This window comes from Drosophila montana, unplaced genomic scaffold (assembly GCF_035044405.1).
Source record: "Drosophila montana isolate Dmon_TW-CO22-7 unplaced genomic scaffold, ASM3504440v1 contig_920_1, whole genome shotgun sequence".
Lineage (NCBI taxonomy): Eukaryota > Metazoa > Arthropoda > Insecta > Diptera > Drosophilidae > Drosophila > Drosophila montana.
In genome coordinates, this window is record NW_026999206.1 from 568,258 (window position 1) to 590,179 (window position 21,922).

Genomic DNA, 21,922 nt, shown 5'->3' on the forward strand with positions numbered 1-21,922 from the left:
GTCGCACGCTAATAAAATATAACTTATCGATATATTTTCAAGTGACGAAAATACTAATTCGGTATTTGCGAAAATCCGTCAAAAATCCTTAGTATTTTTTGATAATTATAAATTATTTTATTGGACGAGACTGGACCTCTATAGTTGAGCTACTAAATATTACCCTTTTTTTACATACACACAAAATTTGAGTTTTCTTTAAAAAAAAAAAATAAAATACTGAATCACACATATATCGATATGGTTAGACCGCGTACCTATAGTATTATGGCTGCCAGATAGTCAAAAAATTCTATAAGTTTATGCACCAAAGTTAAAGATTTCTAAAACTACTTAATTTTACACGCATTTCGGTATATTTTGGTACAGAATCACTTGTCTTGCCTACCCAAATCTAGCCTATTTAAATTAGCGAGTGCTTAACAGTTCGATAATTTTTAACATAGTATGTTAAATTACTGTCGTGTTCTTAGAGATGCGCAAAACTCGTATCGATTATTTTTTCGCAGCACTAGCGTTTTGTTGTTGCGGTCGCGTTGACAGTGCGGCGGTTTATATTTATTAGCTATTACTCAGAATAAAAAAACAGTCATTGTTTTTCGGGCTTAATCGGCAAAATGTGCGCGCCAAGCACTTACACAGCAGCAACGTCCGTTCAATGAGCTACAGTACGGAAAAAAACACTCGCACAAAATAAAAAAAATCAATTTGCAATATTCGTGCCGCCGCTCAGCCCGCCACCGCCACCGTTGCGCCCCTTCATAAACACGCAGAGCAAAAGAAAAATCTACAAATAAAGCGATTACTCGTTGGTGTCTCCTGGTAAAGACGAAAATCGATCGATATCTGTTACAACTAATTGTAGTCAGTGGTGAATTGTTTTGTTGTGTTTTTTTTTGTTGTTTTGTTTTCTGGTAGTGTTTTAACAAAGTTCGTTTCGGTTTTGGCAGTGGGGGAAGACGAGGAGTCGCGCAGACTATAAATCGCTTGCTCGTCGCCGGGTGTGAGGTGTGAGACGAAAAGAGAGCAGCAAAAAAAATAGCAAGGCATATTTAAAATACCGAAAAATATACATACATATGTACATGTACACATACACGTGCAATTTAATATATGTGTGCATTGAATTCAATAAAAATCGCAAATATTAATGAAATTTGTTGTTGCTGCTGCAGCACGCCAAGGAAACATTGAATCTTTTGTGTATAAAAATAAACCAAACAAATCGGCGCCGACGTTGCCACAGCTAGCAACAAGAGAACAGGCAGCGAATTAGCAAAGAGAGCGAGAGCGAGCATCCGCCCAGAGTTCCCCGTTCCCACAGACCCGCGCACCCATAACGCAAACGCCTCTGCTCATCGGGCGTCATCGATATTCGTGTTGGGTTTGTTTACGCGCGGAGCGTGCAGACGAACACACCCTGTGTGCACTTCAACAAGGAGAGGTCAGTCAGCGCCCGACCCCCCTCCCGCGCTGTTAAACATTGCGTGAGTGCATGTCGGTTGGCGCCTTATCGTCCAACACACAGTAACGCCTATTGGCCGCGGACCGCTCCTGCGACGAAAAGACAAACAACACGCCATTGCCATTGTCATTGCCAGTTCCTCTTCCTTGCTTAGTAGGAAGCAGCCATTAGCGTTTTATGTGACCAACAGCATGGTAAGTAAAACAGAGACAGAGAGAAAGAGAGAGAGAGAGAGTGTGTATGTCAAAGAATCAGCGAAAGCTTTCTAACGGATCTGCACCTGCAGCTGCGTGTGTATTAGAATTAGCAATTTTTCCCGTTTGTCTATGACCATCATTCGCATAACACAAGGCCGCCGACGATGCCGGCCCATAATACATGTGCACCAGTCTGTGTGTGTGTGTGTGTGTGTGTGCGTGGACGTGGGTTGTGCCCTAGTGATGTGATTTTATATTAATTGAATATTAGTGTGAGCATATTAAATGATGGAATAAATATGTATGTATATGCATACATATATACACATTTACATGCATGCGTAGAATAAGGTGTGACCCTGCGAGTTTTTGGGGTTGTTTTTGCATTGGAGTCGTTTATGTTTATGTATGCGTTTGCAAGTAATCTCCTTCTCAATTAGCCTCCAGTGTGCCCCTATTTTGAGATTTTCATAACAGAAAAATTCAATTGGATGCAACAATGCAATTTACAGTTAACGGAAGGCGCGATTTGTTTTAAATTCTAATGCATTGGCAACCATTTTTATAAGCTTAAAAAAAACTAGGTAATAAAAGGAAAATTATAAAAACAAAATCAAAAATACAATAATTATATAACATACAAACAATTAAGAATTCTCTAGTTGAGAGTGTCCGACTAGAAGCTACCCTGAACCACAAATATTTTTATCTTTTTTCCAAACATCCACAAAAAAACACAAACAAACACATGCCTCTTCTTTCCTTAATCCAAAACTGTCTAAAATGTTTTAGTGTTTGGCTTGTGTTTATTATCCGATCTTTATGAATTTATTAGAGCATAAATATGGCATTCAGTTGTGTGGAGATAAAAAAGGCTAAACCTCCAAAAATGAAAAAAAAAATTTTTTAATTTATAGGGAAATTGTGAGGTATCCAAATAAAAATGCTATACGCGCATCTACATGCCAAATTTTCCGGTTTTAACACATATAAGCTCCGAGATATGGCTGAAAAACTGGATGTTAATATCGATTATTATCGATTTAAAGGATACGGGGCAAGCTTTCGATAATTGGAAATAAACTCGGTCTTTTCGTACACCTGAAGGGCCTACATTGAATACTTTAAGACTCTAGCTTTACTCGCATTATGAAATTAATATACATTAAGCAGAAAAGGCCAATATATAAAGTAATTATTTGGCTGCGTACTCTAGAAAAATCCGGATTTAATGGAAAATAAACGCAATCACTAAATTGGGCAATAACTAACGATTTTAGGGGCATCGATGCTCTATTTTTTTTTTCTTGTTAATCGATTATTGCGACGGACACACGCACTCAAACCGTTTGCTGAGTTAGTGTGTGTGTGTGAGTTTGTTGTGTGTGTGTGTGCGTTGTTGTTGTTTATATTACAAATGTTACTTAGGCTTTATTTGTAGTTATAATTAACGTACCTTGATTGTATACGCGCTGACGCTTATCTAGCTATATGCACACACACAGACATACATATATACATATAATGGGCAGTGGGAGTGTGCGCGTGTGTGTGTTTGCACAACCTACTGCGATAACGGGGGGCGGCCTCCTGTACTCGCTAAATGTACCCGCAGCGCACCGGCAGCGCGTGACAAAGCCAACGACGACAACAACAACAATAGCAGCAGCAGCAGCAGCTTATGTGTGTGTGTGGGGGGGGGGGGGGTAGCGGGTAATGGTGGACACCTGTTAGTCGCCCAGAAAGGAATGTTCAATAACGCAACTAGAGCCCTCAATTGTCTCTCTTCTTTATTAGTCATAAGTGCATAAATATTAAGAAAAAAACACAGGCACGCACACACACACACACACACCCAGGTATACAGTGAAAGCTCTATTAACGAACAAGCTCCAAATCTAAATAATAAACAAACGCCCCTATATTTGTTAGTGTACAAATTAAACCTAATTGCACGAATTCAAAATTGGTCAATTTTTTCATTAATTTAATCGGTCATAATACAAATATGTAAAAGTTTTGCAGGAGTGTAAAATAATTCATTTGTTTTTATTATAATTTTTATTTTTTTTTATCAACTATCCAAGCAGAACATTGGAGTTTTTACTGTATATGCATGTTTATTTGTATTTGTATGTGCCGGCATTTAATGCACAATTGAATCAAAACGGGCCAACACACAACTTTATAATCAACGTAGCGGCCGTTGTTGTACTTTGATAACGTATTTAATTTATTATTATGACTGCGGCTCACCCATACATGTGCGTCTGTCTGTACACACATATACAATAAACCCGCAGCCTGCTTCACGCACACACACATACAGAGAGTCACAGACGCACAGGCACTCAGCTAAACGCTGGCTCACTCTCTCTCACTCCCTCTCGTTTGGCAGTAGCCACTCGCCATTTTGTGCGGCTCTCTCTTCGCCACCGCCTCAGTGTAACGGCTGCCTTCGAAGTTCAAGCTTCGAAGCTCCCACAAAAAAAAAAAACACAAACTTCAACGAACGAACTTACAAATCTGAACGAAACGCGCGAAAATTGAACGAAGCAACAACAACAAACCACACGCAATGAATTGTTAAACAATAACAACAACAAAATCAAATACAAAAGGCAAAAAGTGCACGGGTGGGTAACCGAAAGAAACATCAAACTCGTAACTCGAAAAAAAGACAGTCAAGTACATACTAGTCATACAAAAATAAGTACATTTGAAAAATCTCGCACATGAGTACAAATATAAGAGGGCGGCAGTCGCGGGGTCGTCGATATTGGCCGTCAAGTACAGCACATAACAATTATTTAGGTACAAACATGTGCACCGAACATGGACTCAAGTCTCTCGGTTTTCGATTTCGATTTCGGACTTTGTGTTCTTATTAGAGTTTAGCACGTGCCATGTTCTGATTTAACGCTTCTGACACGATCACGCACGAGCTAACACGATATTGAAAATATGTCCTGCAAGGAAAATGTAAAACGTTTAAAATTATATTAAAATTTCAAAAGTAACAGAAGTTAATTATTAGAGTTAATTGAGCTCAAATAAAGTCAAGACATCTTAAATCTAGCAAAAAGATTATGATATTGTTTAAAATTCAATTGTTATCTAAATTTTTTTGGATTTGTTTTTTTTTGTTATGGTTTTTTTTTTATCCTTGTGAATAATAACAGTTAACATATATGAAAATTGCTGTTGAATTTGAACCAGCGACATATTACCTGCATGACGTCACGTTAGCAAAGTCATTTTTATATATAATGATAATCGTGTCGTGTTACGATATTGTGTGTCGCGTCGTGTTGAACAAATCGAAACACGAGTCCATCCCTAGTTCTTACCTGCGCATGTACCAAACGCATTTAGAAAATATATGAGTATATATATATATACATATATATATATATATATATATATTAGCTTTACGATCGTTGGGTTTATGGGCCGCTTGTTGTTTAATTGCTCGCCCTGTAAATTACAGGTATTCAGTTTTTATTGTGCCTCCGGGGAATGCCAGTTTTAATTGCGCTTATGCAATATCTATATACTATATATGTACAAAGCTTGTTGTTTACATCTAACAAATAGTTATCTGGACTGCATACAAATTTTCCTTCTATTTTTTTAATACAATTTTGCATTTTTTTTTCGTGCGAAAGTACTTTTCATTTGAGAACAACAATGGACAAAAATCACAAAAAACAAAAACAAAAAAAAACAGTTAAAACAATGAGTGCATCAATGGTCTGTGCTCAGTGAAGCGTCTCGTTGTGTATACCCTGCAATTGAAGAGCTTATACAGGGTATATACATTTGGCATAACCCATTTAACAAACACTTTGAACCGATGCCTTGTACTTTAGTCAAATGATAAATAAGCTCAAAGTTTTCTTTTGAAAAAGAGTATCTGGAACTTTTCTTTAAATGATTGCAATAGTTGTTTAATAAAGAAACTATTGAGAGCTCAGAATTGAAGAGAAGAGTCTTTAATTTAATAATCTTATCTTATTAAAACTTATCTTCTAGAAAACCTATTAGATAATTGAATTTAGTTTTCAGCAGCTTTTGCTCTTACACTTTCAGAAATGTTGTGAAAGATTCAAAGTTTGCAATTCTTCAGTATTTTTCTTATATGCAATCAGATCTAATATTTCACACATTGCTTCAGAAAAACAGATTAAAACGATTTTTACCCTCACTCTATTCTAGCAAGAATGACAAAAGAATCGATTGATAAAGGAATCTTAATATTTGCGAATCTTAATATTTAATTAAATAATCTTTTTAAATTAATTTTTTCTAAAGAGTATATGCCGTGGAGTATCTAGTACAGTTGGGTATTCCAAGAGCTATTCTAAAACATGTTCAACTTATTATATTACTCACGAAATAGTTGGTTAAAGAATTAGTTAGAATAGTGTGTAAATATATATTTAAGAGCTGTGCGCAATGTGTGCTAATGATTCACGCATTGATGAAACGCCTCCCTTCGAATGCTGATGAAAGCATCCACATATATTTGTGAAAAAAAAAAACAAAGAAAGTAGACCTTTAGATTGTTATACAATAGCAGCGGGTACAACAAGCACTTCAACAATTCAGGTAACAATATAATTAATGATTAGTTTCAGCACTCGAATCGCTCAGCTGGAAAAGTTGAATGGATAACGAAGAGTACACAAAAAGCAGCGAAAATGAAACAACAGCAACAACTTTTCAAATCACAAGCCATAAAAACTTTATAACTTTTCTGCGATAACGGCAAATTTCGCGCACAAGGTCACACTTAATCGGCATTTCGTTTCGAATTCTCAAGTGGTTCAAGCACGCGCGTCATCAACTAAACGGTTATGCATTGCTCATGTGCAGGGTATGCGGCAAGTCGAGCTAGCGCAATCGTGCACTTGTTGCTACTCATTTAGTTGTTGTTTAATGCACAAATGCCAAGTCGCTTGTTGGAATTATTTCTGGTTCGCACTTTGAATGGGTTTTTATTTTTACTTGCATTCGTTTTTGTTGTTGTTGTTGTTTTTTTGCGCTTATCGCAAGTGATTCAAGTTCATTACGCCCCCGAACAAAAGCACAACAACAACAGCCGACAGTTAAGGGGTGTTTTTCAAAGGGGATTGTGTTAGGCAATGAACGGGGGGAAGAGAGGGGAGGGGAGGGGAGGTCTATAGGTCTATGAGCCATTTGCCCAGCTATCTGGCCGGAACTGAGGCGCTCTGAGACGCCCGCGAAACAAGCCATGTGAATCATCGGCGCGAGAACTGAACCGAACAGCGGCTGCAGCTGAAGCTGATAAACTTTGACTCAAACGTCAAACTACGTACTCAGTACTCAATTTTAATGGCGTTTGTCTGATTAATTGTTGATCAACGCAGTGCTTTAATTCGAAAATCTGCCAAGTTTCTGTCTTTTGTTTTGTTGAATTCCACTGAAAACGGTGAAAAATTGGTGGAAAACTGCGATTGCCTGGCCATTTCATATTGGTTCTTTAACCAACTGCCATTTAACTAATGCTCGAGGATAAGGAATACATTTAATGCGAGAATTTGGTAATATCTTCGGCATGCCGTAGATTTAATGCGCTTGTATAGCTTTGGCTTTGCCTCTACAAGGCAAATCCACTCCTCAGGGTGAAAAAGGGGTGACAAAAAACAGCATGAAGACATTTTTGTTACTTCATCGATTTGATTCACGAAAAAGTTTCATTTGAGAAGTGTGTGGCCAAAAAGTAAAAAACACTTCAAGTGAAAGAACCGCGCAAAGCCAGTTAATACCATGAATACATATGTTAATATGTACCAAACATTTTATGCGCAATGTCAGCGTCATACGGCAATACGAGTGCGACAATTATTCATCATATATATATATATAATTATATATATATATATACATATATATACAGACACACACACACACACTCAAGTGCCTACTCGGCGCGTATTTATATAAATATAAGCAATTGCAAGATGTATGTACATACATATATAGTTCTTGCCGCTTATCAGGCTGGCAACTCTCGAGTTATATGAGACCCCTCATAATCGTTATCGTAACGCCCAACAAATTCCAAGTAATCGTCGCCGCCGTCGTCGCCGTCGTCTAAATTGCCAGCCAAATACTGTGCGAATCAAGCATTAGGGAACAGCCATTGCTGCCTTAGTATAATAATTGATTGATATTATCCATGATCATATGAGCTCATAAAAAGTATCGCCTGCCTGGTAATGGGGTTCAATGAGAACCCCAACCAAACAAAACAAACGGTTAGACACAACAATATTTAAGTTGTTGCCTTTTCTAAATAAATCTTTTTTTAAGACCCGACAGCTTGTTGCTATTTGCCAAATATTTAAATTTAATTTCAACTAAGTTGAATTTCTCACATAAAGACTAGTCGAAAATGCATGATATAGGCCTATATATATAGCATATATCAGGGATAAAGGCCTATATATATATATATATATATATATATATATATCTCAACTTGTAAGTCTCTAGTTTATTGAGAATATATCGGGAATATATGCATATACATTCAGAGTTCGCAGAACCTCTTGTCTGCCTGCTTTAAGATGCGCTTCTTATACATATTGATTCATAGACTTGTTGGGTTGCATAAACGATGTAATACCCCGTTGAAAGCTAGCGATAAATTTGCTCTTTGGGTTCCGACGGTTAGTCATGCCCCCCGACTCATATTTCGTGCTGCCTGCTTGCTATCACATAATGCCCATAATGTTCCTGTATCAACTCGATCACCCTAACAAAAGTTAAAAAGAAAAAAACAACAAACCAAAAGCTGAAAATACCCTCACGATTGTCAAATTTTGGGTTTTTTTTTTCTTAGATTCTATGCGGGCCTTTTTTTTTTTTTAGATATTACGTAGCGCCATCTCTTTTGGGCATTTTGGTTAATTGAAATTGTGATGAACTTGACTTGTACACTAATTGCTCGCTACCCCCTAGCCTTTACACCCCCCCCCCCCCACTTCTCACCCCCCCTTCGGGCTAGCACTGGACAGTTTTCCTACTGTGGGAAACAACAACAATAGACGCAATTATAATCAAATCGATGGCATTTGAACTGCTTAATTATTGGATATTTGCCCCCACAGAGACCCCATGTAAATTGAAATCTATTTCGATGTGTGTGTGTGTGCCTGTCTGATGTGTGTGTGTGTGTGTGTGTGTGTGTGTGTGTGTGTGTGGTCTGTGTGTGCAGATGTGGGCACATTCCAATGCCCCAATCTCGGTGCAAACAGCAACAACAAACACAATCAAAACATTTTCAGCTGATCGAAGTTGAAATGCTCTATAAAAAATATATATATATATATTTCGATTCGAACTTGAACCAAATTTAAATAGAAAAGAGCATCAGATTTGTGCACAGTTTCTCTACGATTATATTGTACAAAAGTTTTAAAGGCGGACACAATTCTAATTACGGTCTATACCCTGTTTTCCTTGAGAATGGCTAAAGCGAGTTCAATGGGAAGCCTGAAGGAAGCAACTCCGAGCCTCGAAAGTGTATAGTTTATGGATTGGGACGACGAACTGAGGCAGAAACTACAAAAAAATTAGACTTACTATATCATGTGTATTATTGGAATATAAATAATATCAATCGACTAGCTAGAAATATAATCGATAGCTTAAATAATATGATCGATAGTCAATAGGGAACTTTTGTGAAGTACTCTAAGCATCGATATATATCGGCACAAATTCAAGGAGATCGTGGCAGAGTTTTTGTCGAATATAGACGAGTCGAACGATATTGTCTACCATATATATATATTCCCCATTTGCACAATATCGATAAATATCGATTTTGACACTTGGTTTCCCGAACATCAAATAAAAGTTATTAAAGCTAGATACATTAAACCTTTTCTAACACGCACACATAGAGAATATTTCACTATTAGGAGGTTTTCCCCCGAAAATTGAAGAAAGCCTCGCAGAAAACCTACACACAGTTTTGGCATGCCATATGTGAGTCCTGTTAAGTTAAAAAAGATCGGACAATAAGCACCGAAGCTACTTGAGAATGCGTATGGCTTTAAAGGGTAAATATATGCTAAGGTGGAGGAATAAGAGAAAATTACGTGTTATATGTTGTATAGAACGAAGCGAGACGGCAACTCGACGCAGAGTAGAGGGTATTATATATATATATATTTTGCTATGTGCACATGTGCTGCCGTTTTGGTTATTAATCATTTATCGGTGCGTGCGCATATTTTATAGGGAAAATCAGAATAGAAAAGAATTATTGATCGGGCGGGGCTTTTCCAGGCACGGCCCAGAGACGTGCGTGCGTAATATAATTCTTATATAATTCTAAGTCCATTCAATGCGTCACATATGCCAACACATATTTGTAAGATCCCAAAGCCCATTAAGGGCATCGAAAACGGTTGATGGCCAGTTGGAGAGCGCTCCAGCACTTTGACTATAAGTTATACGTTATGGGCTGCTTAGCACGCGATGCCCCTGATAAAGCACTTTACACAGTCGTTAATTCTTGAATGGGGGAACCAAAGTTACTTTTTCCTCGACAAACAAAAGAAACTTTCGCAATTGTTTAACCGAACTTCTTTCTAGTAAAATGAACATATGTTGAGATCTATATTATTCAATTATATCTAAATAAAGCTCAAGTCAACAAATTTTTGTGGGTAAGCCACAGACGAGCTCCTTTGAGGATTGAGCCAAAAGAAATATATATGTATATATATTTTTTTGAGGTAAGGCTTACCTAGAGTTGGGGGAGCTGCCATATATTGTAAACATGATAGATACATGTGTCTGTTACGGCCATAAAATCTGAAATGGCACGGATAGAGCTGGTCTTTGTTCGGCTTATTTCCCGTGTCATGGAATATTAATAGAAATCCATATCATGTTTTTACGATATGTTAATCAAATCAAATCAATTGCTGAGTCTCACTTCGTTTACAATCTTTGCTCAAAAAATTTGTTTACATTTTCACAAACTGTTTGATAATATGGAGCAGACACGAATGAGATACTAGCTCATGCACTGGAAAAGTTTACCCTGGCACGGCCCAACCCAGCTCAGTTATTTTGCATATTATAGTTATAATTCTACATATACATATATGAGTTCAACTTTCTATTCTTAAATTGAAGAACATATATTTTGGGATATGCATTTATTGCATAACTAAATATTTATTTATGTCAATTTTTTTTTTTTACACGAACACGATACTTTTCCAAACACGCACGACAAATATTGATCAAGGCACGGTCGAGTAAAGAGATTTATTGCCTTCTTTTCAAAATTGAGGAACAGAAATGTCGAGATCTGCATAAAATGTATAACATTTTTCTAACTCCATATCTAATATTTAATTTTATTTATTTATTATAAATTGTTTTTCGACTTGTTTCGACAATGAATATAATTAATTATACTTATATTTTATATCAACTATAGCCTGACTAGAAATCGTACTCTTTATATTGCTGAGGCTTGCACGAATCTGCACGAAATAAAGTTTTGCAGCACGAGCCTGTCGTGTCACGAACCAATAACACGGCACATGCTCATCTCTAATGCAGAGTATTCAGTTGCATAGGCCAAAGAGCGGAAAAGAGAGAGAGAGAGAGAGAGACAGAGAGAGAGGGAAAGGAAAAGGGAAAGAGAATGAGAACGAGAGTGATATAGAGAAAGGGGGAGAGAGCGAGAGATCGAGCTAAAGAGAGAGAGAGGAGAGATTGAGAGAGAGAGCGAGAGAGTTTGACAATAAGAGATCGAGAGTGGGAGCATGAGAGAGGGAGAGAAAGAGAGTAAGTGTGAGAGAAAGACAATGAGTGTGAGAGAATGAGAGTGAAAGCAAGATAGATAAAAAGTGAGTGAGTGAGAGATACGGGAGAGTGAGTGAGTGAGAGATAGAGAGAGTGAGTGAGTGAGAGATACGGGAGAGTGAGTGAGAGATAGAGAGAGTGAGTGAGAGATACGGGAGAGTGAGTGAGAGATACGGGAGAGTGAGTGAGAGATACGAGAGAGTGAGTGAGAGATACGGGAGAGTGAGTGAGAGATACGGGAGAGGGAGTGAGAGATACGGGAGAGTGAGTGAGAGATACGGGAGAGTGAGTGAGAGATACGGGAGAGTGAGTGAGAGATACGGGAGAGTGAGTGAGAGATACGGGAGAGTGAGTGAGAGATACGGGAGAGTGAGTGAGAGATACGGGAGAGTGAGTGAGAGATACGGGAGAGTGAGGGAGAGATGCGGGAGAGTGAGTGAGAGATGCGGGAGAGTGAGTGAGTTGTCGCCTTCTCGCTGGGTTGCGCATTAAGTGCCATAGACCTTTTAATATATTTACTAACCGAATGATTCATACCCTTATCTTTGTACCGTTGTGTGCGCTGTGTTTTAATGGAGTTGCATCCGATTTTGATTGATTATTTTGCAGAAATGAGTGCCTCATCAGTGTGCGAGACGGCAACGAATTCAAGCGAATTATCAGCGGCAACAGCCAAGGGCAACAGTTGAACAAGAAGAAGAACAAAAAAAATAAATAAGAAGAGCAACTGCAGCAAATTGTGTTGCAACGAAACGAAACGACCAAAAAAAAAAAAGAGAAAGCAAGAAAGAGTTTAGCTACAGTAAACACCAGCTAAGAGATAAAAGTGATTCACACAGGCACAAAAACCAAAAAAACAATCAAATAAATTAAAGAATTAAGCACAAGCAGAGTCTGGAACGCACGACCCCCCGCCCCCCGCCCCCCCCAGCCTCCAGCCCCCCGGCCGCAACCAGCCTGGAAAAAAAAAACAAGTGGCCCCAAAAACGAAAAATAAATAAACAAAATACAAACAATTGACGAGTAGAAACATAACCTAAAATCAAAATAAAATCCCACACGCACGCACAAAGAGAAGAGAAGAAAAGAAGATAAAGGCAGTCAGTCCAGAGTACAGTGCACACTCAATATGATGAACTCGACAACGAAGCATCTGCTGCACTGCACGCTGCTCTTCACTGTGATAATTGCCTGCGAAGTATTCTCCGGCGGTATTAAGATCGATGAGAACTCCTTCACCCTTATCGATCCATGGACTGAGTATGGCCAATTGGCCACCGTATTGCTGTACTTATTGCGTTTCCTCACCCTGCTCACCCTGCCGCAGGTGATGTTCAATTTCTGTGGCCTCGTCTTCTACAATGCCTTCCCCGAGAAGGTCGTACTCAAGGGCAGCCCCCTGCTGGCCCCCTTCATATGCATACGCGTGGTCACACGGGGCGATTTCCCCGAACTAGTCAAGATGAATGTGTTGCGCAATATAAATACATGCCTCGATACGGGCCTCGAGAATTTCCTGATTGAGGTCGTCACCGACAAGGCGGTGCATCTGGCCCAGCATCGGCGCATCCGTGAGATTGTTGTGCCCAAGGAATATAAGACGCGGACCGGCGCCCTCTTCAAGTCGCGCGCCCTTCAATACTGTCTCGAGGATACGGTGAATGTGCTCAACGATAACGATTGGATTGTCCATCTGGACGAGGAGACTCTGCTCACCGAGAACTCGGTGCGTGGCATTATCAATTTTGTTCTCGATGGCAAGCATCCCTTTGGCCAGGGCCTCATCACCTATGCCAATGAGAACGTTGTCAACTGGCTGACAACCCTGGCGGACAGCTTTCGTGTATCCGACGACATGGGCAAGCTGCGCCTCCAGTTCAAGCTCTTCCACAAGCCACTCTTCAGCTGGAAGGGCAGCTATGTGGTCACCCAGGTGAGTAACAGCCAGGCGGCCCCAAAACAATTACAATTCTATTTAAATGCCGGAATTCTGCCAAAAAACTTGACTTATCATACTTCAAGTAAACTAGATTTCTATAAAAATGAATATATCTCCCATTTGGCATCTAAGTAGTATAGATAGATAATTATGGTTAGCTGCAACTCTTAACTATCTTTTTTTTTATGCACATAACCTCAAAATCTATCAACTTTTGGCAAGGGAATTCGCTTTATTTCCATCTGCTAATTTCTTAATATTCAAGTAGATCAGTTTATTCTATTGATATAACTCTAACAGGTTACAGGAGTTACCTAAAACAAGTAAGAGGTTCTAGTCGGGAGCTCCCGACTAGGGGATACCCTGAACCCTCTTCTTCCGATAGGCGATAGGAAAATATATATATATATATATATATATATATATATACTATTCTAGAAGCTACATGTCAAGTTTGGTAACTCTAGCTTATATTATTTGCCGACTTTGCTTAAAAAACAGGATTTCGATATCGATTACTTGGAAACGGGGAAAGTTATCGAATATCGGAAACAAACTTGATCTGCGCGGGGACAAGGAGGACCTACAGCTAAAATTTCAAGTCTCTAGCTCTTATAGGTTCTGAGATCCTTGCGTTCATACATACGGACGGACGGACAGACGGACGGACAGACAGACGGACATGGCTAGATCGACTCGGCTATTGATGCTGATCAAGAATATATATACTTTATGGGATCGGAGATGCTTCCTTCTGCCTGTTACATACATTTGCACAAATACATTATACCCCCTTTACCCATTTTTAATAGGTTTAGGGTCTAAATAGTTAGAAAATCAAAATTTTAGTTGCCAAAAATATGTTATTATTAAAGAATTCTAATATCTGGAAGCCATAGTTTTTCGTGAGTGAAAACAAATAAGGTTATATTCTTAATTTAAATACTTCAGTAAAATGGTAAAAAAAAAAGGATATGGTAAAAAGAGCTTGAGTTTTTATTCAAGAACTTGATTGGGCATCGATTGTTCCTATGGTAGTTATATGAGAAAGTAGCGTCGAAATGTTCAGTATTCTTAACAAAAGAGAGGGAAACATTATATAGACGTCCAATTCGGCCGATTCCGGTATATCGAATGCCTGCAAAAAAAAAGAGGGATAGCTTTAAAACTGGGAGACAAAAGCGAATACAAACTAAGGTCAAAGACTAAGACTACTTTCTTGCTAAACAGTTTAGAATAGATGACTTTATAAGAGGAAGAGCAGGCTCCGAGATATACATATATACTTTAGGTGGCAGCCGATGGTGTTGCAGTCATTCGCAGGCAAAGACTACTGTAACAGATATATGTACATACATACATATAGTATGTATAGATTCCAAGTGAAATGTGTATTTCAATTGAATTGGCATTGTCTTTGAGCATCATTTGATTTGGGATAGACAGATAGATAGATCGTTATGTATATTAAATTTGTGTTTCTGGCTTTGAACAGGTTGGCGCCGAGCGTTCCGTATCGTTTGACAATGGCATCGATGGCTCCGTGGCGGAGGATTGTTTCTTTGCGATGCGTGCCTTTAGCCAGGGCTACACGTTCAACTTCATCGAGGGCGAGATGTACGAGAAGTCGCCGTTCACGCTGTTGGATCTGCTGCAGCAGCGCAAACGCTGGCTACAGGGCATCCTGCTTGTGGTGCACTCGAAGCTGATACCGTTCCGGCACAAGCTGCTGCTCGGAATTAGCGTTTACTCGTGGGTAACAATGCCGCTGTCCACATCGAACATCATATTCGCCGGCCTCTATCCGATACCCTGTCCCAATTTGGTTGACTTTGTCTGCGCCTTCATTGCGGCCATCAATATCTATATGTATGTGTTTGGTGTCATCAAATCATTTTCACTGTACCGCTTCGGGCTGCTCAAGTTTTTGGCCTGCGTCCTCGGCGCCGTCTGTACGATACCCGTCAATGTGGTCATCGAGAATGTGGCCGTCATTTGGGGCCTGGTTGGCCAGAAGCACAAGTTCTACGTGGTCCAGAAGGATGTGCGTGTCCTCGAGACTGTTTAAGCGGCAGCGCACACTAATCTAACTGTAATTAACACAAATGCAAAATCAATTAATCAAAATGCAAAAAACCAAATGAAACAAATTAATCGCACAACAACAACAGCAACAACACCAGCAACAGCAACAACATCAACAACATCATGATCTTTTTTATTCGTAAGCTTAAGTTGCACACACACAAACACACACACTCTCACACACACACTTATTGTTGTTACGTTCTAAAAAAACACACAAAGAAAAATTTACTTTGGCCGCCCTTTTGCAACACTGTTAAAATTGCCAAAAAAAAAAAACGTTTATAATGCTAGAACAAATAGTTATATATATTTAGTATATATATATATACACACACACACACACATGTGCTATACACTTGTCTTAATATATGCACACACACATGCACACACACACAAACTTAAAGAGAAAAGCTAAAAAAAATTCTAAGTTAATAATAAATTCTGCATTAAGTGTAATTTTTTTTATAGTCATTAGTAGCGAGGTAGAAGAAGAAGCAGCAGCAGCAGCAGCAGCAACAACAACAACAACAACAGTAAAACGCTATAAAAAATATATATATATATATATATATATGTGTATGTTTATATTGTATGTACTATATTATGTAGATTTATATTATTATCATTATTATTATTTAAATTAAAACTGTGTACATTAATGTATTGTAAATTGATAAACTGTTAAATATCATTCACACCAAATCACCAAAACAACAACAACAACAACAACAAAACCGACAACAACAAAAACAAGCGCATAAACCCTCGACTGTTATGTACTTACATACATATGTTTTTATGCATGGCCCTCATATGTATGTATATGTGTATGTTTGTATAGCCCGTATGCTTGTAGGCATGTGTAGCTATACACACGCACGCAACATATACCGTTACAAGCAAACGACAACAACAACAACAACTATGAAGCCCGTCCCCGCGTCGCTTTAGTTTATCCAAAGGAGCAACAATTGCTTTTCATTTGTTAAATCATTTTGTATTTATTATACACACACACACACACACACGCACACACACACACCCAACATACTAAACTTAATGAGAACCGATCAAAGTTGGATATTCCTTAAACTAAACACACACACGCGCACGGTGTGAATGATAGCTATCGTGTTTTTCAACACTGTTCTGGTCGCGGCCCGTCGAATTTTTGCATTAATTTAATGTTTCTATAATTTAATTCAATTTTTTTTTTATTGTTATTGGTGCTTTGAAGAATACAACACACACTCGCGCACACACACACACACACTTGCATAGATAAACAGCCCAAAACGCCGCCGCCAGCAATTAGTCGATATCCCTTAAATGCAACACACACGCACACATACATACACCCACACACGAACACATTGAAAACTGCAAATGAAAAAAAAAAAAGAACCAAATACAAAACGATAATAAAATGAGCAACAAAATATCTATAATAAAAAAAAATTAAATCAAACTTTTGTGTTTTTCTCTTAATATAACATCCAAAAGGAGTTTGGCGGACTATTTAAATCAAAAAATTAAATATATGTATATATTAATAAAAAGTAAATTGATCGAGTCAGCAGTGCGTGCTTTCTCTTTCTTGTCTCACAATGCGCTCTCTTTCATTCCTGTGCACATAGATTGAAAAATACAATTTACTTGACAATGCATGAATATTTTAAATAAATATAATAAATCTCACCAGTTCTGGCAATTAAGAGTACATGAGCATAGGAAAACAGAACTAACTAATATTTATAGAGATATACACGAACAACTTTCAATAAACACAATATTAAAAATACAAAACATTAACGTAATAATTTAAAGTTAAAATCGGCCCTGTAAAAGGGTATAAGGAGCTGGACTTCGCTTAGAAGAATTTCTTTTTAGTTGAGGGCGTATGCAAGAGCAGCTCCGAGTTTCTGTAAGAGGGAAATATCTATATAAAAACGTTGTTTATGAAAATCAATTCTTAATCAGACCTGGGCAGTCGGGAGTTACGCTTCTCCAGCACAGAGTTCGGGCTGGAGAGCGGCCCGGGGTTGGTGTGATCTGTCGATTTGATCACATCCGCATCCTCCTCGACTTCCGTGACGTCGCTGCTCACCGTAACTGTCATATTCTGTGCTGTGCCGGGCGTGGAGTTCTCCTTGTCGGCATTGTTGACTGGATTCTGGCAGTTGCCCCGGCACTTGCAGGAGCTGCTGCAGCCGCTGCTTGTTGAGAAACAGCCGCAGCGCTTCGTGTTGCAATTCGTGCGGCATTTGCAGCGCTTCGCTCCTTTGCGCGTCTCATCCGTCGTCGAGCTCATGTCTATGGAGCCCTGCAGGCTGTTGTTGGCGGTGGTATTGTTGTTGACGCTAGTGCTCCCGTTGGGATTGTCGCCCTCGGCGGCTGCTTCCAGTGTTGCGGTGTCTGAATGCGACTTCTGTGTGAATAAGAAATTGCGAGAATTAGGCAAAGAAGTGCCGGAGTGGAGTGGGGGAGCTATAGACTGCACTCTGGGCATGGCACTTGCCTTGGAACGTTTCTTCAATGGCACCCAGTCGGGATCGCTGTCTGAATCCTCCTGTCCGTCGCTTAGCAGGCTTTCGTTTAGAAAGATAACTGACTTATCGGCGGACTGAGGCTTCTTTGTCGCTTTTTGTTTGGACTTGATGCGATCGAGCTCCTGCTGCAGCGCCTCCTTGGTGCTGAGCAGCTCCTCGACTATTTTCTGGCGCTCCAGATCTTCCGGCTTTTGGGACTCACTGCCACCCAGCGCATGCGAGCTGCGCAGCAGCACCGCGACCTTCTCCTCGTAACTGCGCTGCTGGCTAGCCATCAGTTGCTCGTGCTCTCGCTCCGCCTGGCGCAGGCGTTTGGTCAGCTCCTCGTGCCGCTGCTGCGCTTCGTTCAGCTGGCTGCGCTGCTCGTCCACCAGCACCTTCTGCTCCATGATGCCCTGCGCCTGTTCGCGCCGCTGCTGCACCAGACTCTTGAGCAGCTGCTTATTAATTGCACGCGACTCGCCTATGCTCTGGACGCTGTCGCATAGCGCAGCCATGCGACTGTCTAGATCGTTGGAGCAGACCTTCTGCTGCAGATCCGCTATTTGGGCATTGCGCATCTCCAGTTCCTCCTCGAGGCTGGCCAGTAGCTGAGCCTGTTCTGCGTCTGGCTGCGCCTCCTGCTCCTGCTGCTGCTGCGCTCTGATCTCCGAGCAGTGGGCATTGATGATAGCACGATCCTCCATTAGCTGTTCCAGACTGTGCTCCGCGTCGATCAGCGAGAGAATCACCTCTAGTTCGCGATCCACCAAAGCATCCAGCTTGGCTGCACCCGGCTGATCCTTGGCATGACGCTGACGTTGCGCCTGCGCGGCTCTCTGCCGTTCCAGTGCATCCTTTAGCCTAAAAACAGAAAGCAAGAAGTCAAGAGTTAATTCCTCCCTTCCTTCGAAATATTGCTCCAGCGTTCAATTTAAATTACCGCTTGTTGGTGGCCAGCGCCTCCTCGCACTTGCGCTTGAGCACCAGGCGCTGCTTTGCGTGCAGCGTCTGCTGGCGCGCCATTTCGCTCTGCATCTTGCGATCCTTGCTCTTGAGCTGCGTCAGCTGCTTCTCGCTCATCATTTTCCACTGGCGGAAGCGCTCGGACTCGCCACGCATGGCGCGTATCAGCTTTACCTTCGACTCCTTCATGGCGCGTATCTCGGTGCTGAGGTTCTGGATCTTTTCGCGCTCTTTTTCGCGCATCTTTAACATATTTGCCTGCTGCACGATCTTCCGACGCATGTCGACAATCTCCTGCTCGAGCAGCTGCAGCCGCTTGCGCCGCTCCTCGGCCAGCTTGGCGGATGTGTCCTTTTGCTTGGTGGTACGGAGCTGGTCCATCAGCTCACGTCGCTCCGATTCCAGCTGCTCGATCTTCTGCTCGCACTGCTTGAACTTCTCGTCGATGCCATCGTCTTGGAGTTTGCTAAAGTTGCGCGTAACGCGGTCGTGCAGCTCCTGCTTAATGTCCAGCTGGCGATTTATGTTGCGCAGTTCACCGTTCAGATTCAGCTGCTTCATCGTGTGCTCCTCGGCGCGCGACTGCAGCAGCTCGTGCGTCTCCTCGCTGCCAAAGTTGGAGTCCTCGCTGCTGCTGCTGTTGCCGCCGTTGAGGCATTCCTTGCGATGCGTCTGCAGCGCGGTTTCCGTCTGCTGCAGCTCCTCGTCCACGCACGTCACAAGCTGCGTAATTTCGCGCAGCTGCTCCTGCCACCTCGTGTCTAGGAGCTGTGACTGATCCGTCGGCACCGCTTCCAGCTCCTGCTGCACCCCCTCCTCCGCAGCCTTGGGCATTGCCGTCGCGGTCAGTTTCGTCTTCAGCTCGAGCACGTGCGCTTTGAGCTTGTCGTGTGTGACCTCTGCTATGTGGGCACGCATCTCATTCTCGGCCAGATCGATGAGTGCCTGGTGCAGCTCCTGCTGCAGCCTTTGATTCTTCTTTTCAATGCGTGCGTTCGCCTGCTGCAGCTGCTCCAACTGCTCTTTAAAGCGCTGCTCGTTCGTCCCCGAGGAGCCGTTCAGACAGGGACCGTCAATGCCAAGGCTATTGCTATCGCCGCCGCCACCACAGGCTAGCAGCTTGACGCGCAAGTTCTGTATGATGTCCTTGAGCATCATTACCTCAGCTGCATGCGCATCCATATTCACGACGGGCTTGTTCTTGATCTGCAGTGCGCGATCCGCATACCTCAATGTGCTGAGCGTCTCGGCCACGTTGTAGTCCGCGGGACTGACACAGGCAATCATCAGGGTAATCGAATTGCCACCCAGCGAGTCCTGCAGCAGGCGCGTCAGCTTTGACTGTCGATAGGGCACATAGCCCGCCGTTTGGCCAGCTGCAAAGGGAAAAGTAGATAAGGGTGATAAGATTAGTGAAGTTAGATGCTTGACTCCCATTTTACTTACAGCCCAGCACATTGATAACGTTGCCCAGCGCGAGGAGGCCCTTGTTGATGTTGACGCCTTCCTTGAAACGATCCCCACAAGCGAGAGTCTTCGAGCAGCGCTCAGAGCCCGCCAGATCCACCAGGCTGAATTTGGAAGTCGTCACCGTTTTTCTGAGTAATCAATGCATATTAACAACTTGAAGGGAACTGGGATTAGCCACTTGACTACTCGACTACGCGACTTACTGGCCAGTCTTTTTGGTGGTTATAACAGTCAATGTGAAGATGGCGTGCGAACGGGATGACGTCTCATTCATGGCAGTGGCGGCAACAGCGCGGCCTGAGGAGCCGCGCATCAGTTGGTCGGTGACATGCTTGGCATGCTTCACCTCGACCTCGGTGAGTCCCGGCAGGACAATGCGGTTCTTGTCCTCGCGTATGTCAACAGTGCTGTCCTCGCGCTTGTTGGGCGAGAACAGATCGTAGAACTGCTCTTGATACAGTTCCACAAAGGAGCAGGTGATTTTGAAATGGAACTCCTCCTCCATGGCGGCCGTCTCCTCAAAGATTTCGTGCACTGCACGCGGTATCACGCCCACGTTATCATCCATGACCCCATCGAACGCAGTTCCCATCGTGTAGGTCTTGCCGGAGCCCGTCTGGCCGTAGGCGAGTATCGTCACGTTGTATCCATCGAGCAGCTTCTTCAGCTTGCTCCGCACACACGTCTCGTATACATTCTGCTGCGAATCGCTGCTGTCGAACACGTAGTTGTAGGTGAACGAGTCGCTGCAATTCACGGTCACCTGAGGAATCCCATCCACGGGCCGCTGCACGGCAATGCGGCAGCCGCGCTCCACCTCCGACTTAACCAGCGGGCGCACGCGCAGAGCAACGGCCACAGAGTCTGACATGGTTTGACGTTACAATCGGGCACTACAATTGCAAAACATATATTATTAGTGGAATTATTATTATTGTTGATATTTTTCTGGCGCTCACCTGGATTATCTCTCAATTTGAGTATGTTTTATTTCCACTTGCACTTGCCGAGATGCTGCGACTTGAATATAGAAACATAAAACACTAAATTGCCACTAATATGCCTAGATCCAAGTAACTGCACACTTGTAACTGAATGCAAATATGCATAAATAAATCAACTGGTGCTGTTCACTGATCGCGTCTAAGAAAATTCGAAAAATGGTGGGACAAACGATATTTTTGCGGCAGCGGCGTCAGCGCCAGTGTGCTGCAGCCCCGCAATGCTCAGTGTGTACACACCAGAGACGCTCAAAATAAATGTGTGCTGCCAATGACGATCACTTCTATCGATAGTTCTAGTTCATCGCTTAATTCAAAATGCATTTGTTGAACAGCAACGGAATGTGTTAATTCAAAAAAGTAAACAAAAACGTTTCAATGTCTATAAAATATCAATGGATTTT

General features: G+C 41.5%; 2 protein-coding genes across 4 annotated transcripts; one reads left to right on the plus strand and one right to left on the minus strand.

Moving 5' to 3' along the window:
- Positions 1 to 524: 524 nt before the first annotated feature.
- On the plus strand, positions 525 to 15,897 carry egh (beta-1,4-mannosyltransferase egh). Of its 3 annotated transcripts, none has more exons than XM_064699426.1 (3): positions 525 to 1,659; positions 12,136 to 13,459; positions 14,961 to 15,897. In XM_064699426.1, the coding sequence occupies exons 2-3, from the start codon at positions 12,656 to 12,658 to the stop codon at positions 15,531 to 15,533; spliced, it is 1,377 nt and encodes a 458-aa protein (XP_064555496.1). In that variant the 5' UTR covers positions 525 to 1,659; positions 12,136 to 12,655; the 3' UTR covers positions 15,534 to 15,897. The 3 variants fall into 3 exon arrangements, with proteins under 3 accessions (XP_064555496.1, XP_064555497.1, XP_064555498.1); XM_064699427.1 differs by having other exon boundaries at positions 525 to 822; XM_064699428.1 differs by lacking the exon at positions 525 to 1,659 and adding an exon at positions 4,155 to 4,298.
- A 1,307-nt stretch (positions 15,898 to 17,204) lies between these two features.
- On the minus strand, positions 17,205 to 21,813 carry Klp3A (kinesin-like protein 3A). The gene is made up of 7 exons (XM_064699400.1): positions 21,477 to 21,813; positions 20,721 to 21,410; positions 20,494 to 20,645; positions 19,025 to 20,423; positions 18,072 to 18,945; positions 17,536 to 17,981; positions 17,205 to 17,475 (listed from the first exon to the last, which is right to left on the minus strand). Exons 2-7 carry the CDS (start codon positions 21,386 to 21,388, stop codon positions 17,424 to 17,426), a joined length of 3,591 nt encoding a protein of 1,196 aa, XP_064555470.1. The 5' UTR covers positions 21,389 to 21,410; positions 21,477 to 21,813; the 3' UTR covers positions 17,205 to 17,423.
- Between the last annotated feature and the right edge of the window lie 109 nt (positions 21,814 to 21,922).

Bases quoted from the DNA above. Each gene is read 5' to 3' on its own strand.
- egh (XM_064699426.1), top strand. From the start codon at position 12,656: ATGATGAACTCGACAACGAAGCATCTGCTGCACTGCACGCTGCTCTTC. The intron at 13,460-14,960 runs GTGAGTAACAGC...GGCTTTGAACAG, and splicing joins GCAGCTATGTGGTCACCCAG to GTTGGCGCCGAGCGTTCCGT.
- Klp3A (XM_064699400.1), bottom strand. From the start codon at position 21,388: ATGTCAGACTCTGTGGCCGTTGCTCTGCGCGTGCGCCCGCTGGTTAAG. The intron at 20,646-20,720 runs GTAAGTCGCGTA...TTGATTACTCAG, and splicing joins ACCACCAAAAAGACTGGCCA to AAAAACGGTGACGACTTCCA. The intron at 18,946-19,024 runs GTAATTTAAATT...TTCTGTTTTTAG, and splicing joins GCGCTGGCCACCAACAAGCG to GCTAAAGGATGCACTGGAAC.